Source organism: Monodelphis domestica, chromosome 4, assembly GCF_027887165.1.
Source record: "Monodelphis domestica isolate mMonDom1 chromosome 4, mMonDom1.pri, whole genome shotgun sequence".
Lineage (NCBI taxonomy): Eukaryota > Metazoa > Chordata > Mammalia > Didelphimorphia > Didelphidae > Monodelphis > Monodelphis domestica.
This window is the reverse complement of record NC_077230.1, coordinates 429,061,300-429,085,554: the sequence shown is the minus strand read 5'-3', so window position 1 is coordinate 429,085,554 and position 24,255 is coordinate 429,061,300. Positions and strand designations below refer to the sequence as shown.

The following is a 24,255-nucleotide window of genomic DNA, read 5'->3' as shown; positions in this document are numbered from 1 at the left end:
CCAGACCTGAACCAGGTCTGACCTGACTCCCAGCCTGAGGCTCTTCCTTTTGTTCCCTGATACTAACTGATCCATTTCCACTCTCTGCCTTTCCTTTTCTTTTCTCTTCAGAATTAAAGTAATGTTTCCCTTTCTGAGCACAGTCTCCCTGTGGCCTGTCCCTAGTCTATCCACACCAACCTCTCCCAATATCCTTATCAAGCTGTCAAGGTAAGGAACACTGGCTTCCGAAAGCCCAGGCCAAGGAATCATAAACTCTTGGTGGTTTTGCCAAGCTATAAAGGCCTCAAATCCAAGCCCAGGTGCTGGATGAAGGGGTCTGTCATCCCCAGTCCTGCTTGCCTCAGCCCAGAAAGACTGAGCACCCGGGGCTTGGACCCCATGTGAATGTCTTTGTCAGTCACAGGAACTGAAGCTGAACTTTTCCTAAGGCCTGGAGGAGATGAGATCTGCACCAGAGAAAGGGGGGTGCTTTGCTATTGAAATCACAGGTTCTTGGTGTCTGGCCTCCAGCCTGCCAAGGTCTTAGACAGGCCACTTCCAAACCACTTATTTGGTTATAAGGTAAGAAAAAGAACCAACACAGTCATTTTCTGTCTATTCTCTGCACAGCGCCACTGTCCAAACCTACCATTGTCACCTCCAACATTACTGCAGTGGAGACCAAGGACTTCTCATTGACATGCCAGGCTACAGGTCAAATTCACACTTACCAGTGGTTCATAAACGGAGTTGCCCCAGCTGGTAGCAGGATACAGCTGTCGCCAGATAAGAGGACACTCACTCTCCGCAGGCTCACAAGAAGAGATAACAAAGGGCCATATGAGTGTGAAATCCGGAATCCATTTTCTAGCAATAGGAGTGATCCATTCACACTGGATGTTGCCTGTAAGTATATTGCTTCTTCCTATATGTTGCATGCTTATAGCCTGGTGGTGTGTTCCCAGAGGCCAGGCTAATTCAGTCCCTTCTCTGAGAACTAAAGAGCTAGGCTCTGAGGTTCCCAAAACCCTTCATCTTTAGGGAGCCCAGATTGGCCTTGTCATGTGTTCTGGTGGAGGGTGGCCATCCAGAGTGCTGAACTGGAGAAAGCCCTAAGATCTTCCAAGTTCAGATCCAAACTGTAAAAGTAGAGGAGGAGCTGTGAATTTCCCAGCTCAAAGGAGAATCACAGTGGTCCCTGGTGATGGGTTACAGACTAGGAGATGCCCTTCTTTTCTGCCATAATCTAAATATGGAATCCTTCTTTTTCCCCCAGATGGCCCAGATATTGCCACAATTGACCGTATAAGCGATCGTTTCGCAACGGGGAACAATGTTACCTTGAGCTGTGTTGCTGATTCTAACCCACCAGCACAATTCACTTGGTTACAGAATGGAAAATCTGTCAACAACTCAGCCTCATTTTCTATTATTACATCCCTGAATCATATCGGAAACTATACCTGTATTGCAACTAACTCATTTACTGGCTTGACGCGCACTGCAAACAAGACTCTTATGATCTATGGTGAGTAGCATGATTGGGCCCCCAACTTTGTGTTGGGCTCTCTCTTTCCCTGGCAGAAATAGACATGGAGAGAAATAGACATAAGTGACATTCTGCCTCCGTGGTCCCATGGCACATTGCATTGTGGTAGAAGGAACCTTGAACTCAGAATCATGAAACTTGGATTTAATCATTCCTCCTCTGTCTATTATCTGTGTGGTAAGTGTGTCTCCTCCTTTCACATCCTCAGCTTCTTCATCTGGAAAAGTGCATAATATTTGCTCTGTATATAATAGGATTTTATGTGGGGAAAGTACTTTTTACATGTTAGGCACAAAAACATGTGAATTGTCATCATCATCCTTGTTATTGATATTGTATTATTCTCTTCTGTCCCAGTAGCATACAACCTTCTTTGTGTCCCACCTTCTAGGACTGCAGTTTCAATGACTGCCCCATACTCTTTCCTTCAGTCCCTTTCCCTTGGTGCTGTGAAACCACAGAATATTTCTAGTCTTGGTTGGAGTATAAGCTCTGGTCATGCAATGGGGCTGGTCTTGGTCCTCTTTGGCAGGGAAATTCTGGAGATGGAAAGGAGAATGTAAACTTTGTCTGCTTTCACACATAGGGTTTCACCATTGCTTCTATATTTTTCCTTTTTGTAGCATAAAATGCCACATGGAAGCATGTCAGTTATTTAACCTGATTCTGATCTATTGACTTTAGCCTCCAGTAACTGTTTCCACTGTAGAATTCCTGCTGCCCAATTAATTCACTGGTCTGACTTTCCTATGTACAGATGACAGACCCTCCATTCCCATAATCACACTAATGGCAGCAGGACCATAGAGAGGTCATCTCTGGCCTTAGTTTCCTTTTATTTCATGCAGCTTTATTGTTATAATTCTTAGGGGTATCCCAGCTTCCTGTCTCTGACTCTGGGTATATTCTGAATGGAGAGCAGGGGGAGAAATAGAATTTTGATGTGTGGAAGTGACCTCTGGAAAGTCAGATACCAACAGCATATACTTTACAGGAGGGATGACTTTTTATTGGGCTAAATCTGTACATAAGGATGCTTAAAGCACACATTTTAATTTAGCATATAATTATCTGTGTATCTTTTTTTTTTTTTGGTTAACTATTAAAGCTTCCTCAGAGGGGAGAGAAGCTTTAAGGTAGGAAGATAGAGATAGGATAGAAATTTTAGATACCACAAGGGGGATGACGGAGTCAAATTAGAGATATGAGGTGGCAGGAATGAGTCTTTATTAATTTTCCATGAGCCACAGCTAAGCTCTGATCAAAGGACCCTTCCAAAGGCTTTTACCAGGCCAGAGATCCACATTTAATCCCACACAGGTCAGAGAGATGAAAGAGAGATAGAGAAGATTTAAAGATGGAGCTTGGCCAGAGGCCAAGTCCTGCCAGGACAGCCATCAGCTAGCCTGAAAGAGAGAGAGAGAGGCAGAGCTTGCTGGGCTATATATAATCTTTGATATGCAAATATACACAGTACACAGGGATGATGATCATTGGTTAATGACAAGGTATAGGTGTGGTTTCTCTTAACCAGGTGAGCACAAAGAAACCTGTGTTCCCACTTAACCTGGGGGAATCTGGGGTCAAGGGTCAGAGGCTTTCCCAGCCATGTGCAATACTTAGCATGCTCAAGACTGAGCATGCTCTCTTCTAAGGCAATCTGTACATACCGACTGTTCCCCTTGCCCATAGCTAGGGGTGGACTGCTACAACTATTTCCCAATTACCTTTTGACCTGGTTCAGGCAGCACCTGGCAATGTTGCAGTCTATGTATTTGACACCTGTGTTTGAAAGGAACTTTTTCTTAATTTACTTTTTCCAATTAATCACAATCTATTTTCTGTTCCCCTTCTACCTTCTACCACTAATGAAAAAGAATATGTTTGGGACATGTATGGGTTGTGTCTGCCTATAGCCACAAATTAATATATTCTTACTTGGACACCTGAAAAGGAGAGTTAGAAACTGAGGAAAAATGGGTAAAGGGGATATAGAGAAAGAGGGAATATAATAAAGGAAGAAAGACTCAGAGCCAGGAATTAAAGAGCTTGGGATCCAGCCTGTGTGCTCCTCTGATGATGGGAGAGAGAGAGAGAGAGAGAGAGAGAGAGAGAGAGAGAGAGAGAGAGAGAGAGAGAGAGAGAGAGAGAGAGTGAACTACATATTTCCTCAATCTTTTACTGGAGGATCAAGCAATGGGGAATGGGAGGTAGCTAATGTTCATGTGACATGGCATAAGACTTAATATCGGCTCACCTGACAACTACAAGATCAAAGAGGAGTAGATTAACTCAGCATATGACCTTGTATGGAATCTGGTCTGGCAAGGTGGGAACTAGGACAATGTGGCAGCCTACCCAGGAATTCTTCTGACCTTTGGGATGTAGATTTGAAGAGTAGTCAAAATTAATAGAGTACCTATTAAATACAATGATCAAGAACTAATATATCTGTGAATATGATACCTGAGCACATAGGTTGCAATATTAATATATTAGTAATTCTTTCAAGATTAAAATACTCATGTGGACATATCAAGGTAAAGTAATTCTCAATCTCAATAAATATCTGTTGCAACTTACAGCCTGAGTCCATCCTATTTCTGAATTGAGGCAGCTGATTTCATAGCAAGTCTGTAGCTTTTTGTAGGAAGTGAGTAACTTATTATCATGGGTCTTCTGCAGTCCTTGTCAGCCACTGCATTGATCAGAGGTCCCAAGTTTTTCAAAGTTCTTTGACTTCACAACACTATCGTTATTGTATAAATTACCTTCTTGTTCTACTCACTTCATTCTGCATCAGTTCAGACAAATCTTCTGAAGTTTCTGTTCTTGAACTCATTCCGTTCAATGTTCCTATGAGTGACTTGGCTCAAATGAAATAATATCTTTAAAGACCTTAGTAAATGGTGACCATTAATGTTCTAGTAATTCTGTAGACAAGCAGAAAGCATAATTTTGGACCTGGAAGGAAAATATAGAGAAAGAAAAAATTGGCATGATAGGGATGGTAAAAACAGATAGGATGTAGAAGTAGTTCAGGAAGCTGGTACAGTAGGTGGAATGTGATAATATGAATATTATTGGGAATTGATATCAGGTCCTATCCTGGAATACAAAATATCAAAATCACAAAAAAAAATCGACCTCGATGGGGCAGTTACTAGTATACATGTCATAGAAAAAAGTTAAATTAATGTGGCATGGTTGATTTAAAAAAAGGGGAAATTGGATACAGATCATTAATGCCAAGTTAGATTTCATAAAGAGATCTTGGGGATGATTGAGAGAACCACAAAGTTATTATCTGTAGGAAAGGTAATAGAGTAGTTGAAAAAACATAATGCAAACTTTATTTTAACCCTTACCTATCAGACGTAGGATCAATACTATGCAATGGAAGTTAAGTGAGTGGCCCAGGGTCATATAGCTAGGAATTATTTGAGGTCAGATTTGATCCCAGAACCTCTGATCTCTAGGCCTGGCTCTCAATCCACTGAGCTACACAACTACCCCAACCACTAATGCCGTCTTAAGAGAAGCATGTCCATTTCCAAGAATAAGGAGATAGCTGCCCTTCTTTACTATCAGATGGCACTTTTACTATTGTATTTGGTTCTAGATGACACATTTTACAAGGGGCAACAGTGAACTGGGGAGTGTTCAGCCAGATTGCTGAGGGTTTGGGAGTCTCTGAAGATCAATTGAGGAACTACATATTAGAAAAAGGAATAGAAAGCTTTGGGGAGAGGCCTGATAGCAATATTCTGGACTCTTACGTGGAAGAGGATTTAGAAGTGTTCTGTGTGGCCACAGAGGGCTTAACTAGAATCATAGAGGCAAATGATGATGGAAAGCAAAACCCTTATGTGTGAGGAGAAATTGTTAACAAGTAATTATAGAGTCATGTACAACTCTTCCTGACTCCATTTCTTAGCAGAGATGCTGGAGGGGTTTGCACTCCTTGTCTAGCTCATTTTACAGATGAGAAAACTGAGGCAAAGATGGTGAAGTGACTTTCCCAGGGTCACACATCTATTGAGTGTCTGAGACCAGATTTGAACTCAGAAAGATGAGTTTTTTGACTCCAGACTCCATCCACAATATTTCCTAGCTGTAATTTAATCATTAATTAGAGCTTAATCCCCAAACCTGGCTCTATTTGGGGAAAAAAGCAAAAGTTCAGCTTGCTTCCCTCCCCCAATACTTAACCATTTCTCACCAATCCAAAGTTTTCTGCAGTGCGGTTGTAGCTTTGATCAGTCTTGATTACTGGTTCTGGTCAACATCTTGGTGTATTTTAGCCAATCTAAATAAACTATAATAACTTACTTAAGAATAGTTTAGGAAGAGTTAAATGTAAAGAGACTGAACAAAATGATAGTACATGTCAAACTGGAAAGAGTGAGAGAGAGAGAGAGAGAGAGAGAGAGAGAGAGAGAGAGAGAGAGAGAGAGAGAGAAGAGCAGGAGCAATTCCTTGGATTAACAAGGGGGCAGTTTCTGTCGGATCAGTTTCCCTTCTCCTTGGTTTCAACTTCCTTTCTCTGAGGGTTTCTCAATACCAGTCAATCTCAATGATAAATGACCTACAGGTCAGTGATTGATGATATCAAACAAAAACACATAATCTGGAGGGAAATTCCTTTTAACACTAATATCTCTTGACCTTTCTTCCATTTTCCCCTCTCTTTACCAATACTACTACTACTACTACTACTACAACAACTACTACTACTACTACTACTACTACTACTACTACTACTACTACTACTACTACTACTACTAGTACAGCTCCAAACAATTTCTCAAATTAAAATATTACATAACCTAGTGTAGGAAAAAGACTCCTGAGAAAGATCCAACACTCCATAGGCTAGCTGAGTAGGAGAATAATAGTGTATATGGCTGAAGGACTAATTTTGAGGTAGTTGCATGTCAGTGATGAGGCTTGATGAGGGAGGGGGAAAGAAACCCTGGTGCCTGGGAAGTAATCTTATATTTTAAGAAGCTCCAAAGACAACTCTTCTCTAAGTATCCCTTCTTTCTCAAGTAACTCAATTGCTCTGATTGAGACCTTAGTCAAATCATATCTGATACTTATTCAGGGACAACTACCATGTCCTTACAAAGTACAAATCGTTAGTATCGAATCCCTGCAAATAAATTTAAGAACCAACAGAGTTAGCCACCAGTGTGTTCTCCTAGTGGCTCCTTTGTTCTGAAAGACTTCTCCAATCTCCATTTCTGTATCTTTTCCAAATTTGGAGGCATGGACTTCCAAGGGCCAGGTTCCTCCTTTACCTAACTTATGAAAGGCACCTGGGATTCTTCCCTCCCAGTCCTAGAGAGAAAGCCTTGCCCTATTCTGAGCCACAGAGTGGCAAGAGCCATTCAGCCCAATCTGGCCAAGTCAGACTTGCAGAAGAGGACTTGTTTCCCAGGAGTCATATTCTCACCCATACTTCACCACCTTGTTTTTGGCACTGTATGTGAGATGTGGGTGTCTTCCTTTGGTGAGTTTTCCTGCTACTAAGGAATCTCAATAAAGAGAAATCAGAAACACATGAAGAGTTTATGAATTAGGAGAAGTCTGAAATAGACTAATAAGGCACCTCTCCATGCCAGTCATCTAGTGCTAAAGTTGATGGATCATGCAGGAATTGGAACACTGAGGAAGCATTTCCTTCTGAGAATGGTGGTAATTCTCTAGTTCTCAGGTCTCTCCCACAGCTTTCTCCTTTTAATGGTTTCTCTTTTTCTCACAACAAGATGAAAGTGCTCAGTGAATAGAGCGGACAGGCCTGGAGTCATAAGGACCTAGCTTCAAATCTGTCCTTAGTCACTTTGTATCTCTGTTACCCTGGGCATTCCACTTACCCCCAAATCCCAAGCCCTTATGCTATTCTGCTTTAGAAACAATATTTAATATATATTCTAAAACAGAATTTAAGGGATTTTTTTTAATGTGAGACCCCTGGGCCCCAGAGCAAGAAATGAGGAAGAGGATGATGTGCACTTCCTCTACCCACTTTACAAGACAGATATTCTACATTTGCTCTTTTTCTCCATAAAAATTTTCCAGGGTCAAGATGGTTTTTTTTGTTAACTCCTTTTGCCCCTTTAGGATTGGTATTCTTGCATGTTGGTGGTCATTGGTTTCTTAGCTTCTGTCTCAAGGGCTTTGCCTTGTGAGTATCTTTCGTTCCCTTTCTGAGGATTGAATGAGGGCAGGTAGATCTCTGTTGGTTTTTTTTTTATGTGTAGTTCCTGCTTCAAAGCATTTTTTCCTAAGGCTATCTTCCTCAGCTGTTGCTTCTTGTATTTTCAACTGCAACATGGGTTTTGCACTAAGTTCATCATCCTCAACTCTGCTTTGGCTACCCTTTTGGCTGCCCCTTTGCTTCTCCTGCTGCAAGGACTGTGTTATTTAGCTTTGAGTCTCACTGCCAAGGCCAGCCACAGCCCTCAGGAGTATTCTGTGGTGCTCTCAGTCTTCCCCTGAGACTTTGGAAATTCTCCTGGCCCTGGCATTAACTGTGGTTCAGTATTTGATGTGGGGGAAAGTGTGGTCAACTAGTGCTTTGATTTGAGCAGTTTCTTTTCTTTATGGCATAGGAATCCTCACTCACTGCCTACCTTTCACACTGTGACCAGTGGGAGAGTGCCTTTATTTCTCTGGTTCTGATTTTTGTCCTTTTGAGATGCTTTGTTTTTTGTTTTTTTTAACCCTTACCTTCCATCTTGGAGTCAATACTGTGTATTGGCTCCAAGGCAGAAGAGTGGTAAGGGCTAGGCAATGGGGGTCAAGTGACTTGCCCAGGGTCACACAGCTGGGAAGTGTCTGAGGCCAGATTTGAACCTAGGACCTCCCGTCTCTAGGCATGGCTCTCAATTCACTGAGCTACCCAGCTGCCCCCTTGAGATGCTTTGTAATGATTGGTTAGAAGGAGATTCAGAGAAGCTCCTGCTATGCTGCCATCTTGGCTCTTCCCCTGTTGGTTTCTAACTGCTTCCCCTCTGGTTCTCCTGGTCATTCCCACTTCAATGGCTCACCTATTGAGATCAGCTTTATCCCTTACCCCCAGGGAATTGACCTAAACTGAGTAATCTTCTATGCACAGAGAAATGAAATGATACTAATTACAAGAGTTTCCAGATGCCCAGCATTTTAAAGTCTACTAAGCAATATAGCATCTCATTGTGTTCTGTAACAGTTAAAAGAGTGGTCTGGTATAAACTGTGGCAGTTAAAAGAGTGGTTGGCTTAAATTGTGACCGCAGAAAATATGGTTTCAGTACAGTGTCTTGATTTAAATCAAATATAAAGTGGTCGCCAGGGAAAAATTCCCATATATGAAATATACCCAAGTCAGCTGGGTTTTATAGAGATTTTAATTAATACAAATGAGGAATTAAAGAAAGGGAGAGAGAGAGAGAGAGAGAAAGGAAATAATGAGAAAAAGGCTAGGCCAGCTTAGGCTAACCTTAAGAGAGATCAGTCAGTCTTTTATCAACTCACCACAAGATCTGTCCAAAGCAAGATTTTAGTGTTCAGAGAGACAACAGTTCAGCTTCAGCTAGCTCAATCAAGTTCAGCCACCATTCAGCCTTTCCCAGTTCAATCTCTCCAGCTGATTCCTTCCAGCTGAATTTCCCCAGAGCCCTTTCTGAGCTCCTTTTAAAAGCGAATTTTCTTCTATGTCACCTCCCCTATGTTCTTACAACTACTAATCACTGTAGACGATTTAGAAAGGACAGACCATTCTTAATTCACACCTGAGTAGACTAAACTTTGAGTAATTCACACCTGAGTAAGTTCTCACCTCTTTGCTCCTTGCAAGTTTACAAGTTGTCTGACCTTTATAGGTATTTAGCACCTTTTTGAATTAGATCTAAAAATAGGCACAGCTTAAGGGTTTTTGCCTTACTATAAGTATGGGTTAAGTACTTTTCATTGTTCAGCAAGGAGTTTACAACTTTATCTTCCCCTAAGGCATGCTTAAGTATGGGTGAAGTAGAGTTCCCACTTCCTGATCTAAGTCCCTTCATTGTTTAAAATGGGGAATGGTCTTAACCAAGTGTTCTGAAGTAGGGTCTGAGAATTTTTAAGATTCACAATCCCCCCTGATGATCACTGGGTGACTAGTCTCCCCATTGATCATTTAACATAATCATCTTGTAGTCCTAAATGCACTTCTAACTATAGATATATACAATATTCAATTTTCTGAGAGGAAATTAGAGTAGTAAGGGAGGAAATAGAAAGAAAGAAAGCAAAACCAATGTTTTGCTAGGCACAATGACAGAAAGCCAAATTAGGGGCAGTCCCTTTTGTCATAAATGTGTACATTTACAATAAATGTTCAATTAAATTTTAGTTCAATCAACCATATCCAAAATTCATTCTTGATCTTCTTGATGTAATGTATGTTTTTGCATCTTTCTGCAACAGTTCATTCCCTGGATTTAGGAGTTAGCAAGCTTCTTATTGAAGATCTTTTCTAGAACAAAAATCAAAATCTTGGATTTTAAATTAGAATACAGTTCCAAAGCACAAGCATTATCTTCATTTGAATGATAAGGCTGATATGTAGTACTGGATGAATGCCAAGCCCTCCTCCCTCCTTCCCCATCTCCCACATTACTAATCCTATTCTTATCAGTCCACTGGTACATGCATGCATGCATGCATGCATGCATTCATTCATTCATTCATTCATTCATCTAACTGACCTGGGCCACAACTGGCCATTCACCTCTATCCCACAATATTTTTCACCCACTTTCTCAGCAAAAAGTCCCTAGGCTATGGACTTGAGATACAGGAAAATGACTCAGTCCCTGCCCCCCTTCCAGGAGTATGTCCCAAACTAGAGGAACCAAAGGAAGAAAATGACTGAGACAGCCAGTATTGTTCAGAATCACAAAATTTCCCTTTCAGAAAAGGAAAAATTGTTTTTCAGTTATTTCGGACATGTCTGTGTCTTCATGACCCTATTTGGTGTTTCTTACCAAAAGTTATGAAGTGTTTTGTTATTCCCTTCTTCAGCTTATTTTACTGATGAGAAAACTGAAGCAAACAGGGTTGATTGTGTACTGAGGATGCCAGGTGTAATGAAGGTTGTTGGTTAAGCACAAAGCATTAGCAATCATGAGAATAATCTGTGATGTGATGCCAGGACCATTATCATTTTGATTATGTGATCTGGGATATCCAATCTTAGGAATTACCTCATTAAGAAGGGCTTTTATTACTTTCTGCCTTTTTTGTTCTTCTGGGCAATGCCTCCAACTATTCAATAAAGGCAACTACAAAAAATTAGGACCCTGTATCTTAAACCTTTTGCAAGATTGTAGGTAGATGATTCTATTTGCCAATTTATCCCAGGACCTCAATGGAATGGAAATCTCAAACTTCCTTCCAAACTCCAAATTCTTTATATTTTTACTTATAACAGTTTTTTAAAATTTTGCATTCCCACCCTCCTACCTGGTCCTGACCCATTGTGAAGACAAAAAATGTGATGTCCTTTGTACATATGTAATTATGTAAAACATATGTACATATTATCCACTTTGTAACAACAACACAAAAGCCAAGAAAAAAGAAATTGAAAGAAGTATTGTTTATACAACATTTAGACACCATCAGATCTTTCTCTGGAGGTAGAGAGTATATTTCTTCATCATAAATCCTTTGAAAATGTCTTAGATCAATGTATTGATCAGGATAGCTAAGTCATCAGTCTCTTGTGAAAGATAGGATTAACTCTCCTCTTGTCTATTTTTTTTTTATCTTTTAAAAAAAGTTGCTTTATTTAACTTAAAGAAATAGCACCATATGGAAATTATTTCCATTCAAACATGTTTTTATATTTTTCTACATAATATTTACAAACATGATTTGTAGCCAGTTCTGGAGTAAAACATAACTTGAGTGTGGCGAATGTAAATATTTAGGATTTAAGTCTTATAGCTACTGAAATATTTCATGGAGTTATATTTTAAATTTTATATAGTCAATTTAGAACATTATTTCTTGGTTACAAGAATCATATCCTTTCCCTCTTTCTACTTCCTCCACCCCTTCCTGTAGCTGAAATGCAATTTCACTGTGTTTTATATATGTTCTTAATCAGAACCTATTCCCATATTGTTGATGTTTGCACTAGGGTGATCATTTAGAGTCTACATGCCCAATCATATCCCCTTCCATCAATGTAATGAAACAATTCTTTTTCTTCTGTGTTTCTGCTCCCACAGTTTTTCCTTCGAATATGGATAGTTTTCTTCCTCATAGATCCCTCCGAGTTGATCAGGATCACTGCATTTGGAACTAATGGAGAAGTCTATTACATTTGATTGTACCACAGTGTATCAGTCTCTGTGTAAAATGTTCTCCTGCTTCTGCTCCTTTCACTCTGCATCAATTCCTGGAGGTTATTCCAGTTCCCATTGAATTCCTCCAGTGTATTATTCCTTTGATCACAATAGTATTCCATCATCAACATATACCACAATTTTTTCAGCCATTCCCCAATTGAAGGGCATCCCCTCATTTTCAAAATTTTTGCCACCACAAAGATTGCAGCTATGAATATTCTTGTACAAATTTTTTTTTTCCATATTATCTCTTTGGGGTATAAACCCAGCAGTGTTATGGCTGGATCAAAGGGCTGACTGTTTTTTAGTGTCCTTTCTGCATATTTCCAAATTGACCTCCAGAAGAGTTGGATCAATTCACAACACCACCAGCAGGGCATTAATGTTCCAATTTTGCCACATCCCCTGCAACATTCATTACTTTCCTTTGCTGTCATGTTAGCCAATCTGCTAGGTGTGAGGTGATACCTCAGAGTTGTTTTGATTTGCATCTCTCTGATTATAAGAGATTTAGAACACTTTTTTTTTCCTGTGTTTATTAATAGTTTTTATTTTTTATATGAAAATTGCCTATTCATGTCCCTTGCCCATTGATCAATTGGAGAATGGCATGGTTTTTTTGTACAACTTATTTAGCTCTTTATAAATTTGTGTAATTAGATCTTTGTCAGAGGATTTTGTTATGAAGATTTATTCCCCCAATTTGTTGCTTCCATTCTAATTTTGGTTACATTGGTTTTGTTGGCACAAAACCTTTTTAGTATAATATAATAAAAATTATTTACTTTCCATTTGTGATTCTTTCTAACTCTTGCTTTGTCTTAAAATCTTTGCTTTCCCAAAGATCTGATATATACATACTATTTTGTGTTCACCTAATTTACTTATATTTTCCTTCTTTTAACATTCATGTCATTCACCCATTCTGAGTTTTCTTTGTTTATGGTTTGAGATGTTGATCCACACCCAATCACTCCCATATTGTCTTCCAATTTTCCCAGCAATTTTTGTCTAAAAATGGATTTTGGTCCTCAAAGCTGGGATCTTTGGGTTTATCATAGACAGTCTTGCTGAGGTCCCTTACCCCAAGTCTATTCCACTGATTCTCCTTTCTGTCTCTTAGCCAGTACCATTTTGCTTTGATGACCCCTGATTTATAGTATTGTTTGAGATCTGCTACTTCTAGGACATCTTCCTCCACATTTTTTTTTCATTATTTCCCTGGATATCCTTGATCTTTGGTTCTTCCAAACGAACTTTGTGATGTTTTTTCTACTTCAATAAGCAACTTTCTTGGTAGTTCCATGGGTATGGCACTAAATAAGTTTGGGTAGGATTGTCATTTTTATTATGTTAACTCATCCTACTCATGAGCAGTTAATGTTCTTCCAATTATTTAGATCTAGTTTTAATTTTGTGGAAATTGTTTTGTAGTTGTGTTCATATAGTTCTTGTGTTTGCTTTGGCAGATAGATTCCTACATATTTTATATTGTGTAGGGTGATTTTAAATGGAATTTCTCTTTCTTATTCTTGCTGTTGAGATGTATTGGAAATATATAGAAATGCTGATAACATATGTGGGTTTATTTTGTATCATGTAACTTGGGTAAAATGGTTGATTATTCCCACTAGCCTTTTAATTGATTCTCTATGATACTTTAAGTAGACCATCATATCATCTGCAAAGAGAGATAGCTTGATCTCCTCATTGCCTATTTTAATGCCTTCAATGTCTTTTTCTTCTCTAATTGCTACTGCTAGTGTTTCTAGTACAATGTTAAATAGTAGAGGTGATAATGGGCATCCTTATTTCACTTGTGCTCTTATTGGGAATACATCTAGTTTATCTCCATTGCAGATGATGTTGGCTAATGGTTTTAGATATATACTGTTGATTATTTTTAGGAAAGGCCCTTCTATTCCTATACTTTCTAGTGCTTTCAGTTGGAATGAGTGTTGTATTTAGTCAAAGGCTTTTTCTGCATCTGTTGTGATAATCATGTGATTTTTGTTGGTTTGCTTGTTGATATGGTCAATTATATGGATGATTTTCCTAATATTAATCTGGTATGAATCCCAACTGATCATAATGAATAACCCTCAGGATCAGTTGCTGGAGTCTTTTTGCTAGTATTCTATTTAAGACCTTTGCATCTATGTCCATGAAGGAGATTAGTCTATAGTTTTCTTTCTCTGTTTTTGATGTGCCTGGCTTTGGAATCAGTACCATAATTGTGTCATAAATGGAATTTGGTACAACTCCCTGTTTGTTTATTACATCAAATATTTTGTATAATATTGGGATTAGTTGTTCGTTGTATGTTTGATATAACACACTTATAGAACCATCAGGCCCTGTGGATTTTTTCTTAGGGATATTTGTGATGCCTTGTTCAATTTCTATTTCTAATACAGGATTATTTAAGTATTCCAATTCTTTTTCTGTTTTTGCTTTCACTGGCTTTGGTATCAAAAATATATTTGGATCACAAAAGGAATTAGGTGGGATTCTTTCTTTACCTATTTTTGAAAATTCTTCCCTTCCATCTTGGAATCAATTCTGAGTATTGGTTCAAAGTAAGTTGAGAAGTAAAGGCTAGAAAAAGGGGGATAATGACATGCCCGTGGTCACACATCCAAAGTATCTGAGGCCAGATGTGAACCCTGGTCCTCCTGAATCTAGGCCCTGCTATCTACTGATCACCCCATAGCCCTCATTGCCTAGATTTTTAAGATTGTTTAAATAGCATTGAGATTCATTGTTCCTTCAGTGTGGTAATTCACTGGTATATCAATCTGATCCTGGGGACTTTTTCATAGAGAACTCATTTGTGGTTTCTTCAATGTCTTTTTCTAAGATTGAGTTGTTTAAATATTCTATTTATAATTCTGCTAATCTGAGCAATTAATCTTTTTTGTAAGTATTCATCTATTTTACTTACATTTCAATTTTGCTGGCACATGATTGCTCAAAATAAGTGCTCAAAATTTCCTTAATTTCAACTTCATTGCTAACTCATTCATCCTTTTCATTTTTGCTATTGGTTATAATGTTTTCTTCTATCTTTAATCAAATTAACCAATGCTTCATCTATTTAATTGTATTTATATTTTAAAAACCAGATCCTAGTATTATTTAATTCTGTTTTTTATTTTCTTTTGATTTTATTAAACTCTCTTTTTGATTTTCAAGATTTCCTGTTTAATTGGACATTTCCTGATCTTTCCAGGGAACTGAAGTCAGTTGTATCCAGAGACAGCCCTAGAGAGTTTAAGATGCCCTAGATCACATTATGTGTCAACTGCTACTCTGAAACTTTTTGTACTAATGAGTCCTTCCTGTACTGGTAGTTCCACCTAGTGGACAGAAGGAGACCAATAGCAAGAGAGGAATATCTGAGGCCAGGGATGATTGAGCCAGCCTGATTTCCATCTGATTATAGAGGGGCAAATGTTGGAGCCCTTCCTCACCCAAGAAAGGATTGGGTTGGATGTGAGCCTGTTTATGCGTCTCATAACTGTTGCAGAGTCAGTCCAGGAATCCTCTTCAGATCAGTTTTGCAAAGCATCCCAAATCATTTTTGGAAGAGAAATGAGAAGGGAGTCAAGTCCATTAAAACTGTTTGCTGTTTGGCCTGTGTAGTCAAGGAAAACCCATAGACCAGTTTCCTTGAGATACAGCTTGCTGAAAACTCTCCTCCATCTCTCTTTATCTCTAGACTACCCTATCCCTGATCCCTTTGCTGCCTCTCCATTCTTTTTGGCTCTGTCTTCTTAAATCTTATTTCCTTAATTTTGGGGCTACATCAATCTAGGTCTACCACATCTTCTAAAAACAGAAAAGTAAAGACTTTTTGCTTGAGAAAGAAGTTGGGAAAAAAGGAGGTACAATGAATAACCCTGAAAAGAACAATGAGATCCATATCAGTAAATATTGTGTGAAAGGCAAGCTTGGGGAAGGGAGGGAGACCAGGGGCCTAGAGAAGGTCAAGAAATTGAGGAATCATCTTCATTTTTCTCCCACATTTCTGGAGGCAGACTAGGAGAAATAAGAGTCAGAGGCCACACAATCCTACTCGCCTATCTTTCTAACAAAATATAGTAGAGTTCTCAATTAGTCACCAGGATTCCAATCATAATCCCTGCCCCTTCTGAAAAAGAAGCCATTACCTCCTCTGAAGAGCTGATCTGCAGGGGCAGCTGGGTAACTCAGCAAATTGAGAGCCTGGCTGTGGATCAGGAAATCTTGGGTTCAAATCTTGCCTCAGACACTTCTTAGCTGTGTGACCTTGAGCTAGTTACTTAACCCCCATTGCCTGGCCCTTCTGCCTTGGAAACAATACAGAGTATTGATTCTAATGCAGGAGGTAAGGGTTTTAAAAAAGAGTTGTTTTGTGATAGACAAGAGATAAAAGGGTACCAGAATGTTGCTGTAAGGAGAAAAGATACTGACACATTAGGAAATAGTCCCTCCCTGATCAATGTAACCACTGAGCATCCATCCCCTGGCAGGGGCATCAAACCCCTTATAACTTGACCAGTCTTTGGAGACATATCTCCCCTCCTCCTCAAGTCTTTTCTTCTTTGGGCTAAGCATCTCTAGTGCCCTTAATTGGCCCTTCAATAAAATATGTGTGTGCTCATGTCTCTTCTCTATGACTCTCTATTGCCTACAGACTATCCTTGAGTGTTCTTGTTCTGGCATTAAACCTTAGCCCTTCACAAAATGGCAGCAGGCATTACAGATACTTCTGGCCATACATTGTGTGCTCAGACAGCCTGAGTCTACATTTGGTACCCAGTCTCACACTCTGACTTTCCTTCCTCTGAACCTTTGTTTGGGCTCTTCTTGGGATTTATACACAGCTTTTATATATGGTCTCATTTCATCCAACAACACTAAGAGGGAGAGATTATTTTACCCATTTAACAAATCAGGAGACTGAGACACAGATAGGGACTTGCTAGTAAGTCGCACAACCAGTAACATTTTGAGACAGAATTTGAACTCAGGTCTTTCTCACTCTTAGTCCAACACTAGTCACTATGTCATGTCAGTCACTGGATCCATTGATGCTGCCAAAACACCTTCCAAAAAGTCCTACCATGACCTTCATGCTCAGGAGCATGCTCACTGTTTCTTCATATTCTCCCCCCACTACAAAAGGTGGCTAGCTGACCTCAGATTTGTCACTGTCCTGGTCAGTCTCACTTGGCTTTACTGGATACAAATGGGAGGCTCATTCTTCCTCACCTTAAACTTCCCAGTGGAGTCCCAGGGATGGAGTGCAAGCTCTACCAAAATAACAAGGAGAAAGGTCAAGGAAGCTGAAATATTTCTCACTTATACCTGTAAAATTGGAAATTAATTTTAAGACAGCTGGCCATGGATGACCCAGGAAGGAAGCCTGTTGATGATCCTGGATGTGCCCCAGGGATTGCTCTGGCACACTGTGAATCTTAAAAATTCTCAGACCCTACTTCATAACACTTGGTTAAGACCATTCCCCATTTTAACAATGAAGGGACTTAGTCAGGAATTTGAGAACTCTACTCCACTCATACTTAAGCATATTTTAGAGGAAGATAAAGTTGTAAACTCTTTACTGAACAATAAATAAGTACTTAACTCATACTTATAGTGAAACAAAAGCCTTAAGCTAAGTCCATCTTTAGGAAGGTGCTAAGTACCTATGAAGGTCAGGCAACTTGCCAACTTGTAAGGGACAAGCCTTAACAAAAGAGGTATGAGGTTTTAGTCTACTCAGGTGTGAAATAAGAATGGTTTGTCCTTTGGAAAATGTCTACTGTGATTGGTAGATGTGAGAACTTAGGGGAGGTGACATAGGAGAAAATTCTCTTTAAAAGGAAATCAGAAGCTGAGAGAAAAACTCTCTCTGAGGACCTCTCTCTGAAGAGGTTTCATATGGCCAAAGATGAATGGGAGAGAGGCAGCTTGCCAGAGCTGCTTTGAAGGGCTTGGTGGCTGAACTTAGATGGAGATTGAGCTGGCCAAAGGTGAACTGGTATCTCTCTGAACACTAGAGTGTTGCTTGGGACAAATCTTGTGGTGACTGTAAAGATTAAAATTTAGGGGAGATGGGGAGACTGAGGCAGGTAGAAATTAGTTTCTCTCTGCAAGAAGTATTATATTTTTTAAAGGTTTATTAAAGGATTAAAGATTAAAGAATATACAAGTAAGAAACATGTGCCTAGGCCAGAGGCCTAGACAAAATAACCTCACATCACGCAAGAGATGCTCCTGCTGCAAAATGGAAGTCCAAAAGCCCCAAGCCCCCCTCAAAAGCTTTTGAATCAGCTTAAATCCCTTCTCAAACTCGGCCCAGGTGAGATTACAAGGCATTCTGGGGAAGTGGAGCAAAGGCTCGTGGGGATTGTAGTCCTGTATCTGAGTCTATTTTTTACATGAGTGATAAAAGACTGACTGATCTCTCTCTTAAGGCTTAAAAGCCTAGGCTGGTCTAAGCTGGCCTATCTCTTTTCTCATTGTTTCCTCTTATTCTCTCTCTTTCATTAATTCCTTATTTGTATTAATTAAAATCTCCATAAAACCCAGCTGACTTGGTTATATTTAATATGTGGGAATTTTTCCCGGGTGACCACTATATTTTTGATTTGAAAACATATCTTTGAGGTCACAGTTTAAGGCAACCACTCTTTTATCTGTAACAGTTTATGCCAAACTCCTTTAATTATTACAACACATACCTCTCTCAGTGAGGTATTTTAACTTCCAACTAGAGATCAGGAAAGGTCTCTCCTTGGACCATAAAGGCTCAGGGAAATTTAGTCCCCATTAGCTTAGATTCCCAGCATAAAACCTCATGTGAGCTTGAAGATCACCTTCAACATTCTCATTCTCATCCTGTAGGGCAGGAAACACCAAAGGAAAGTAAAGATCCCAAAGCAGGGAATTCTAGAATCTTCTGTAAAGGGTATGGACATCCTGGGGGAAAATCATGTCCTATGCTCTAGAGATGCTATTGTGGGTTCAATATATCCAGACTTGAAACAGGTCTCACCTGACTCCCAGCCAGAGGCTCATCCTTTTGTATCCTGATAAGAACTGATCTATTCCCACTCTCTGCCTTTCCTTTACTTTCTTCGACAGAGTTAAAGTAATGTTTCCCTTTCTGAGCACAATCTCCCCATGGCCTGACTTTAGTCTATCCACACCACCGGCTCCCAATATCCTTATCAAGCTGTCAAGGTAAGGGACCCTGGCTTCTGGAAGTCCAGGCCAAGGAATCATAAACTCTTGGTGGTTCTGCCAAGTTAGAAAGGCCTCAAATCCAAGCCCAGGTGCTGGATGAAGTGGTCTATCATCCCCAGACCAGCTTGCCTCAGACCAGAAAGACTGAGAACCAGGGGCTTGGACTCCATGTGAATGTCTTTGTCAGTCACAGAACTGAAGAAGAACTTTTCTTAAGGCCTGGAGGAGATGAGATCTGCACCATAGAAAGGGGTGTCTTTGCCTTTGAAATCACAGGTTTTTAGTCTCTGGCCCCCAGCCTTGCCAAGGTCTTAGACAGGCCACTTCCAAACCACTTATAAGGTTATAAGATAAGAAAAAGTACGAATACAGTCATTTTCTGTCTATTCCCTGCACAGCACCACTGTCCAAACCTACCATCATCACCTCCAACAATACTGCAGTGGAGACCAAGGACTTCTCAATGACATGCAATGCTACGGGTCAAATTCACGCTTACCGGTGGTTCATAAATGGACTTGCCCTAGGTGGTAACAGGATACAGCTGTCGCCGGATAAGAGGACACTCACTATCCGCAGTCTCAGAAGAACGGAAAACAAAGAGCCCTATGTGTGTGAAATCGAGAACCCATTGTTTAGTAAAAGGAGTAATCCATTCACACTGAATGTTACCTGTGAGTATATTGCTTCTTCCTATATGGTGCCTTCTTATAGCCTGGTGGTGTGTTCCCAGAGGCCCAGGCTAATTCAGTCCCTTCTCTGAGAGCTAAAGAGGTAGGCTCTGAGGTTCCCAACCCCCTTCATCTTTAGGGAGCCCAAAATGGCCTTGCCATGTGTTCTGGTTGAGGGTGGCCAGCCAGGGTGCTGAACTGGAGAAAGCCCTAAGATCTTCCAAGTTCAGATCCACACTGGAAAAGTAGAAGATGAGTTGTGAATTTCCCAGCTCAAAGGAGGATCAGGGAGACACAGTGGTTCTTGGTGATGGGTTATAGACTAGGAGATGCCCCCTTATTTCTGCCATAATCTCAATATGGAATCCTTTTCTTTCTTCCAGATGGACCAGATAACGCCACAATTGTACATTCAGCCAATGAGTACCCTACTGGGGCAAATATTACCTTGAGCTGTGTTGCTGATTCTAACCCAGCAGCACAATTCACTTGGTTACACAATGGACAAACTGTCAGCAACTCAGCCACATTTTCTGTTATTGCATCCCTGAATCATGCTGGCACTTATACCTGTACTGCATCTAACTCATTCACTGGTTTGACGCGTACTGCAACCAAGAATATTATAATCTATGGTGAGTATCTGGATTGGGCCCCCAACTTTGTGTGGGGCTCTCTCTTTCCCTGGCATGACAGAAATAGACAAAAGTGACTCTCCCCCCCCCCTGGTCCCATGGCACAGTGCATTGTGGTAGAAAGAGCCCTGAGCTCAGAATCATAAAACTTGGATAGAATCGTTTCTTTTCTGTCTACTCTCTGTGTAGTAAATGACTCCTCCTTTTGAGGCCTCAGTTTCTTTATCTGGAAAAATGAATTACATTTTCTCTGTATATAATAGCATTCTATGAGTAAAGGTCCTTTTTATATGGTAGGTATAAAAAGCATGTGAGTTGTCTTCATCATCCTTGTTATTGTTATTGTATTATTCTCTTCTGTCCTAGTGATATACAACCTTCTTCATCTCCCAAATTCTAGGACCGCAGGTTCAATGACTGCCCAATACTCTTTCCTTCAATCCCTTTCCCTTCGTGCTGTGGAACCACGGAATATTTCTAGTCTTGGTTGGAGTATAAGCTATGGTCATGCAATGGGGCTGGCCTTGATTCCCCTTGGTAGGGAAATTCTGGAGATGGAAAGGAAGATATAAACTTGGTCTCCTTTCACACAAAGAGATTCACCATTGGACATATATTTTCCTCTTTGTGGCATTAAATGCCACATGGAAGCATGTCTCTGGTGAAGCCTGGTTCTGATCTATTGGCTTTAGCATTCAGTAGCTGGATCCACTGTGGAATTCCTGCTGCCCAATTAATTCACTGGTCTGCCTTTCCTATGTACAGATGACAGACCCTCCATTCCCATAATCACATTAATGTACAGCAGGACCATAGAGAGATCATCTCTGGCCTTAGTTTCCTTTTATTTCATGTATTTTTATTGTTACAAACCTTAGGGGTATCCCAACTTCCTGTCCCTGCCTCTAGGAATGTTCTGAATGGAGAGCAGGGGGGAGAGATAGAATTGTGAAGTGGGGAAGTGACCTTGGGGAAGTCAGACACCAACAGGATATATTTCAGAGGTGGAATGATTTTTTATTGGCCTCAATCTGTACATGAGAATGATGAAAGCACACATTTTAAATGATCATATAATTATCTCTGTGTCATTTTCTTTTGTTAACTATTTTCCAATTACCTTTTCCCCTGGTTCATGCAGCACCTGAGAATGTTGCAGGTTATGTATTTGACACCTGTGGTTGAAAAGAGCTTTTTCTTAATTTATTTTTTTTCCAATTAACTAAAATCTATTTTCTGTCCCCCTTCTACCTTCTACCAGTAATGAAATCTAAAATCTTTGGGACAGGTATGAGTTGTGCCTGCCTGTAGCCACAAATTAATATATTCCTAGCTGGACACCTGAGAAGGAGAGTTAGAAACTGAGAGAAAATGGGTGAAGGGGATATAGAGAAAGAGGAAATAGAACAAAGGAAGAGAGACTCAGAGACAAGGCTTCAAGAGCTTGGGATACAGCCTGTGTGCTCCTCTGATGGTGGTAGAGAGAAAGAGAGAGTGAACTATATATGTCCTCAATCTTTTATTGGAGGATCAAGGAATGGGGAATGGAGGTAGCTAATGATCATTTTACAAGGCACAAGACTTAACATTGGTTCAACTGACTACCACAAGATCAAATAGGAGGGGTTTATTCAAACATGTGACCTGGTATGGAATCTGGTCAGACAAGGTGTGAACTAGGACCCTATGGCAGCTTACCCGGGAATTCTTCTTATTTTTGGACTGTAGATTTGGAGAGTAGTCAGAATTAATACAGTACCTATTAAATGCAATGATCAAGACTAATAAGCCTATGAATCCGGTACATCAGCACATAAGTTGCAATATTTATATATTAATAATTGTTTCAAGATTAAAATACATGTATGATGCCGCATGGACAATCAAGGAAAACTAATTTCAGAGCTCAAAAAATATGTGTTGCAACTTACACCCTCAGTCCATCCCATTTTTGAAGAGAGGCAGCTGATTTCATAGGAAGTCTATAGCTTTTTGTAGAAAGTGAGTAACTTATTTCATCATGGGTCTTCTGCAGTCCTGGTTGGTCAGTGCAGTGATGAGAGGTCCCATGGGTTTCCAAGTTGTTTGCCTTCAGAACAATGTTGGTATTGTATATATTATCTCTTGGTTCTACTCACTTCATTCTGTATCTGTTCAGATAAATCTTCTGAAGTTTCTTTTCTTGAACTCATTCTGTTCAATGTTTCTATGAGTGACTTGGATCAAATGAAATAATATCTGTAAAGAGTTTTGTAAATCATGACCATTAATGTTCTACTAATTCTATAGACAAGCAGAAGGCATAATTTTGAAACTGGAAGGAAAAAAAGAAATAATGAGAAAATTGGCAGGATAGGGATTGTTGAAACAGGTAGGATGCAGAAGTAGTTTAGGATGCTGGCACAGTAGACATAATGTGATAAGATGAATGTAATTGGGGATTGATATCAGGTCCTATCCTTGAGTAGAAAAAGTCCAAAACACAAAAAAGCATTGGCCTCGATGGGACAGTGACTGGTACCTATGCCATAGAAAAGAGTTGAAGTAATGGGGTATGGTTGATTTAAAAAAGGGGAAATTGGAGACAGACTATTAATGCCAATTTGGATTGCATAAAGAGATGTTGGGGATTATTGAGAGATCCACAAACTTATTATAAGTGGGAAAGGTAACAGGGTAGTTGAAAAAGCATAATGCATACTTTTTTTAACCCTTCCCTTTTAGCCTTAGAATCCATACTGTGCAATGGAGGTTAAATGAGTGACCTAGGGTTATATATCTTTGAATTATTTGAGGTCAGATTTCATCCCAGAACCTCTGATCTCTAGGCCTGGCTCTTAATCCACTGAGCTACACAACTACCCCAACCAATGCAGTCTTAAGAGAAACATGTCCATTTCCAAGAATAAGGAGAAAGCTGCCCTTCTGTACTATCAGATGGCACTTGGATTATTGTATTTGGTTCTAGATGACTATTTACAAGTGGCAACAGTGAACTGGGGAATGTTCAGCCAGATTGGCGAGGGGTCTGGAGTCTCTAAAGATCAATTGAGGGAACTACATATTAGAAAAATGCCTGGGACTTCTACTGAGTCACAATAGGGGGCTGCTAAAGAGTTGTAAGAAAGAAAGACTGCAACATTATCAAAGCAGGGATAATTAACATTTATTTTATGTAGCACACAAGGTTATCCTCAAGAAAAAAGGTTGGGGAGGTAAGATGAAGGCCTCAAAATAGCAGAAGTTCAGACCTCTGAATACCCTTCCTATTGGATCACAAACTGAATGCTCCGAGGGGATTGAAAATCAAACTTAACAACAAGTCTGAGCCAAGGAACCATCCTGCTGGACTTAATTCAAAAGGTACGCCCCCCTCCCCCCATAAAGCCAGAATCTGAGAACACTCAGGGTTAAGGGGAAGACTGAAGGAAGGTCCCAGGACCCATCCCCCCACCCACCCAGAGTGCTGAGATTCCAATGGCAGTGGGAAATTCTGGGTGGTCAAAGGTGCTGGTCTGAAAGGCATAACTTGCAAGCAGAGCTGTGCCAAGTTTAGAGTGTCCAACGGAGATGTCGGGGAAGGAGCTAGAGAGGGAGCATAGACCTGGCAGCCTTGTCAGAGTGGTGGAGATCCTCCATATTTGTTCCAGTCTTCCAGGAAGTTTTGGACTCAGAGCACACCCAGCCCAACTAAGCTGAACTTAATCTCATCAAAAGACTACAGAGTTCAGGGAAACCCAAGGTCCATATCCATCCTCATTGACTGCTGGACTTTAATGCAATCAAAAGCCTCCAGAG

At 40.0% G+C, this 24,255-nt stretch overlaps 1 protein-coding gene across 1 annotated transcript; it reads left to right on the top strand.

The window, feature by feature from the left end:
• The first annotated feature begins 552 nt into the window (after positions 1 to 552).
• LOC130453970 (carcinoembryonic antigen-related cell adhesion molecule 1-like) lies at positions 553 to 20,550 on the top strand. Its single transcript, XM_056796425.1, has 4 exons — positions 553 to 888; positions 1,259 to 1,510; positions 19,550 to 19,825; positions 20,206 to 20,550. The coding sequence occupies exons 2-4, from the start codon at positions 1,501 to 1,503 to the stop codon at positions 20,532 to 20,534; spliced, it is 615 nt and encodes a 204-aa protein (XP_056652403.1). The 5' UTR covers positions 553 to 888; positions 1,259 to 1,500; the 3' UTR covers positions 20,535 to 20,550.
• Positions 20,551 to 24,255: the final 3,705 nt, after the last annotated feature.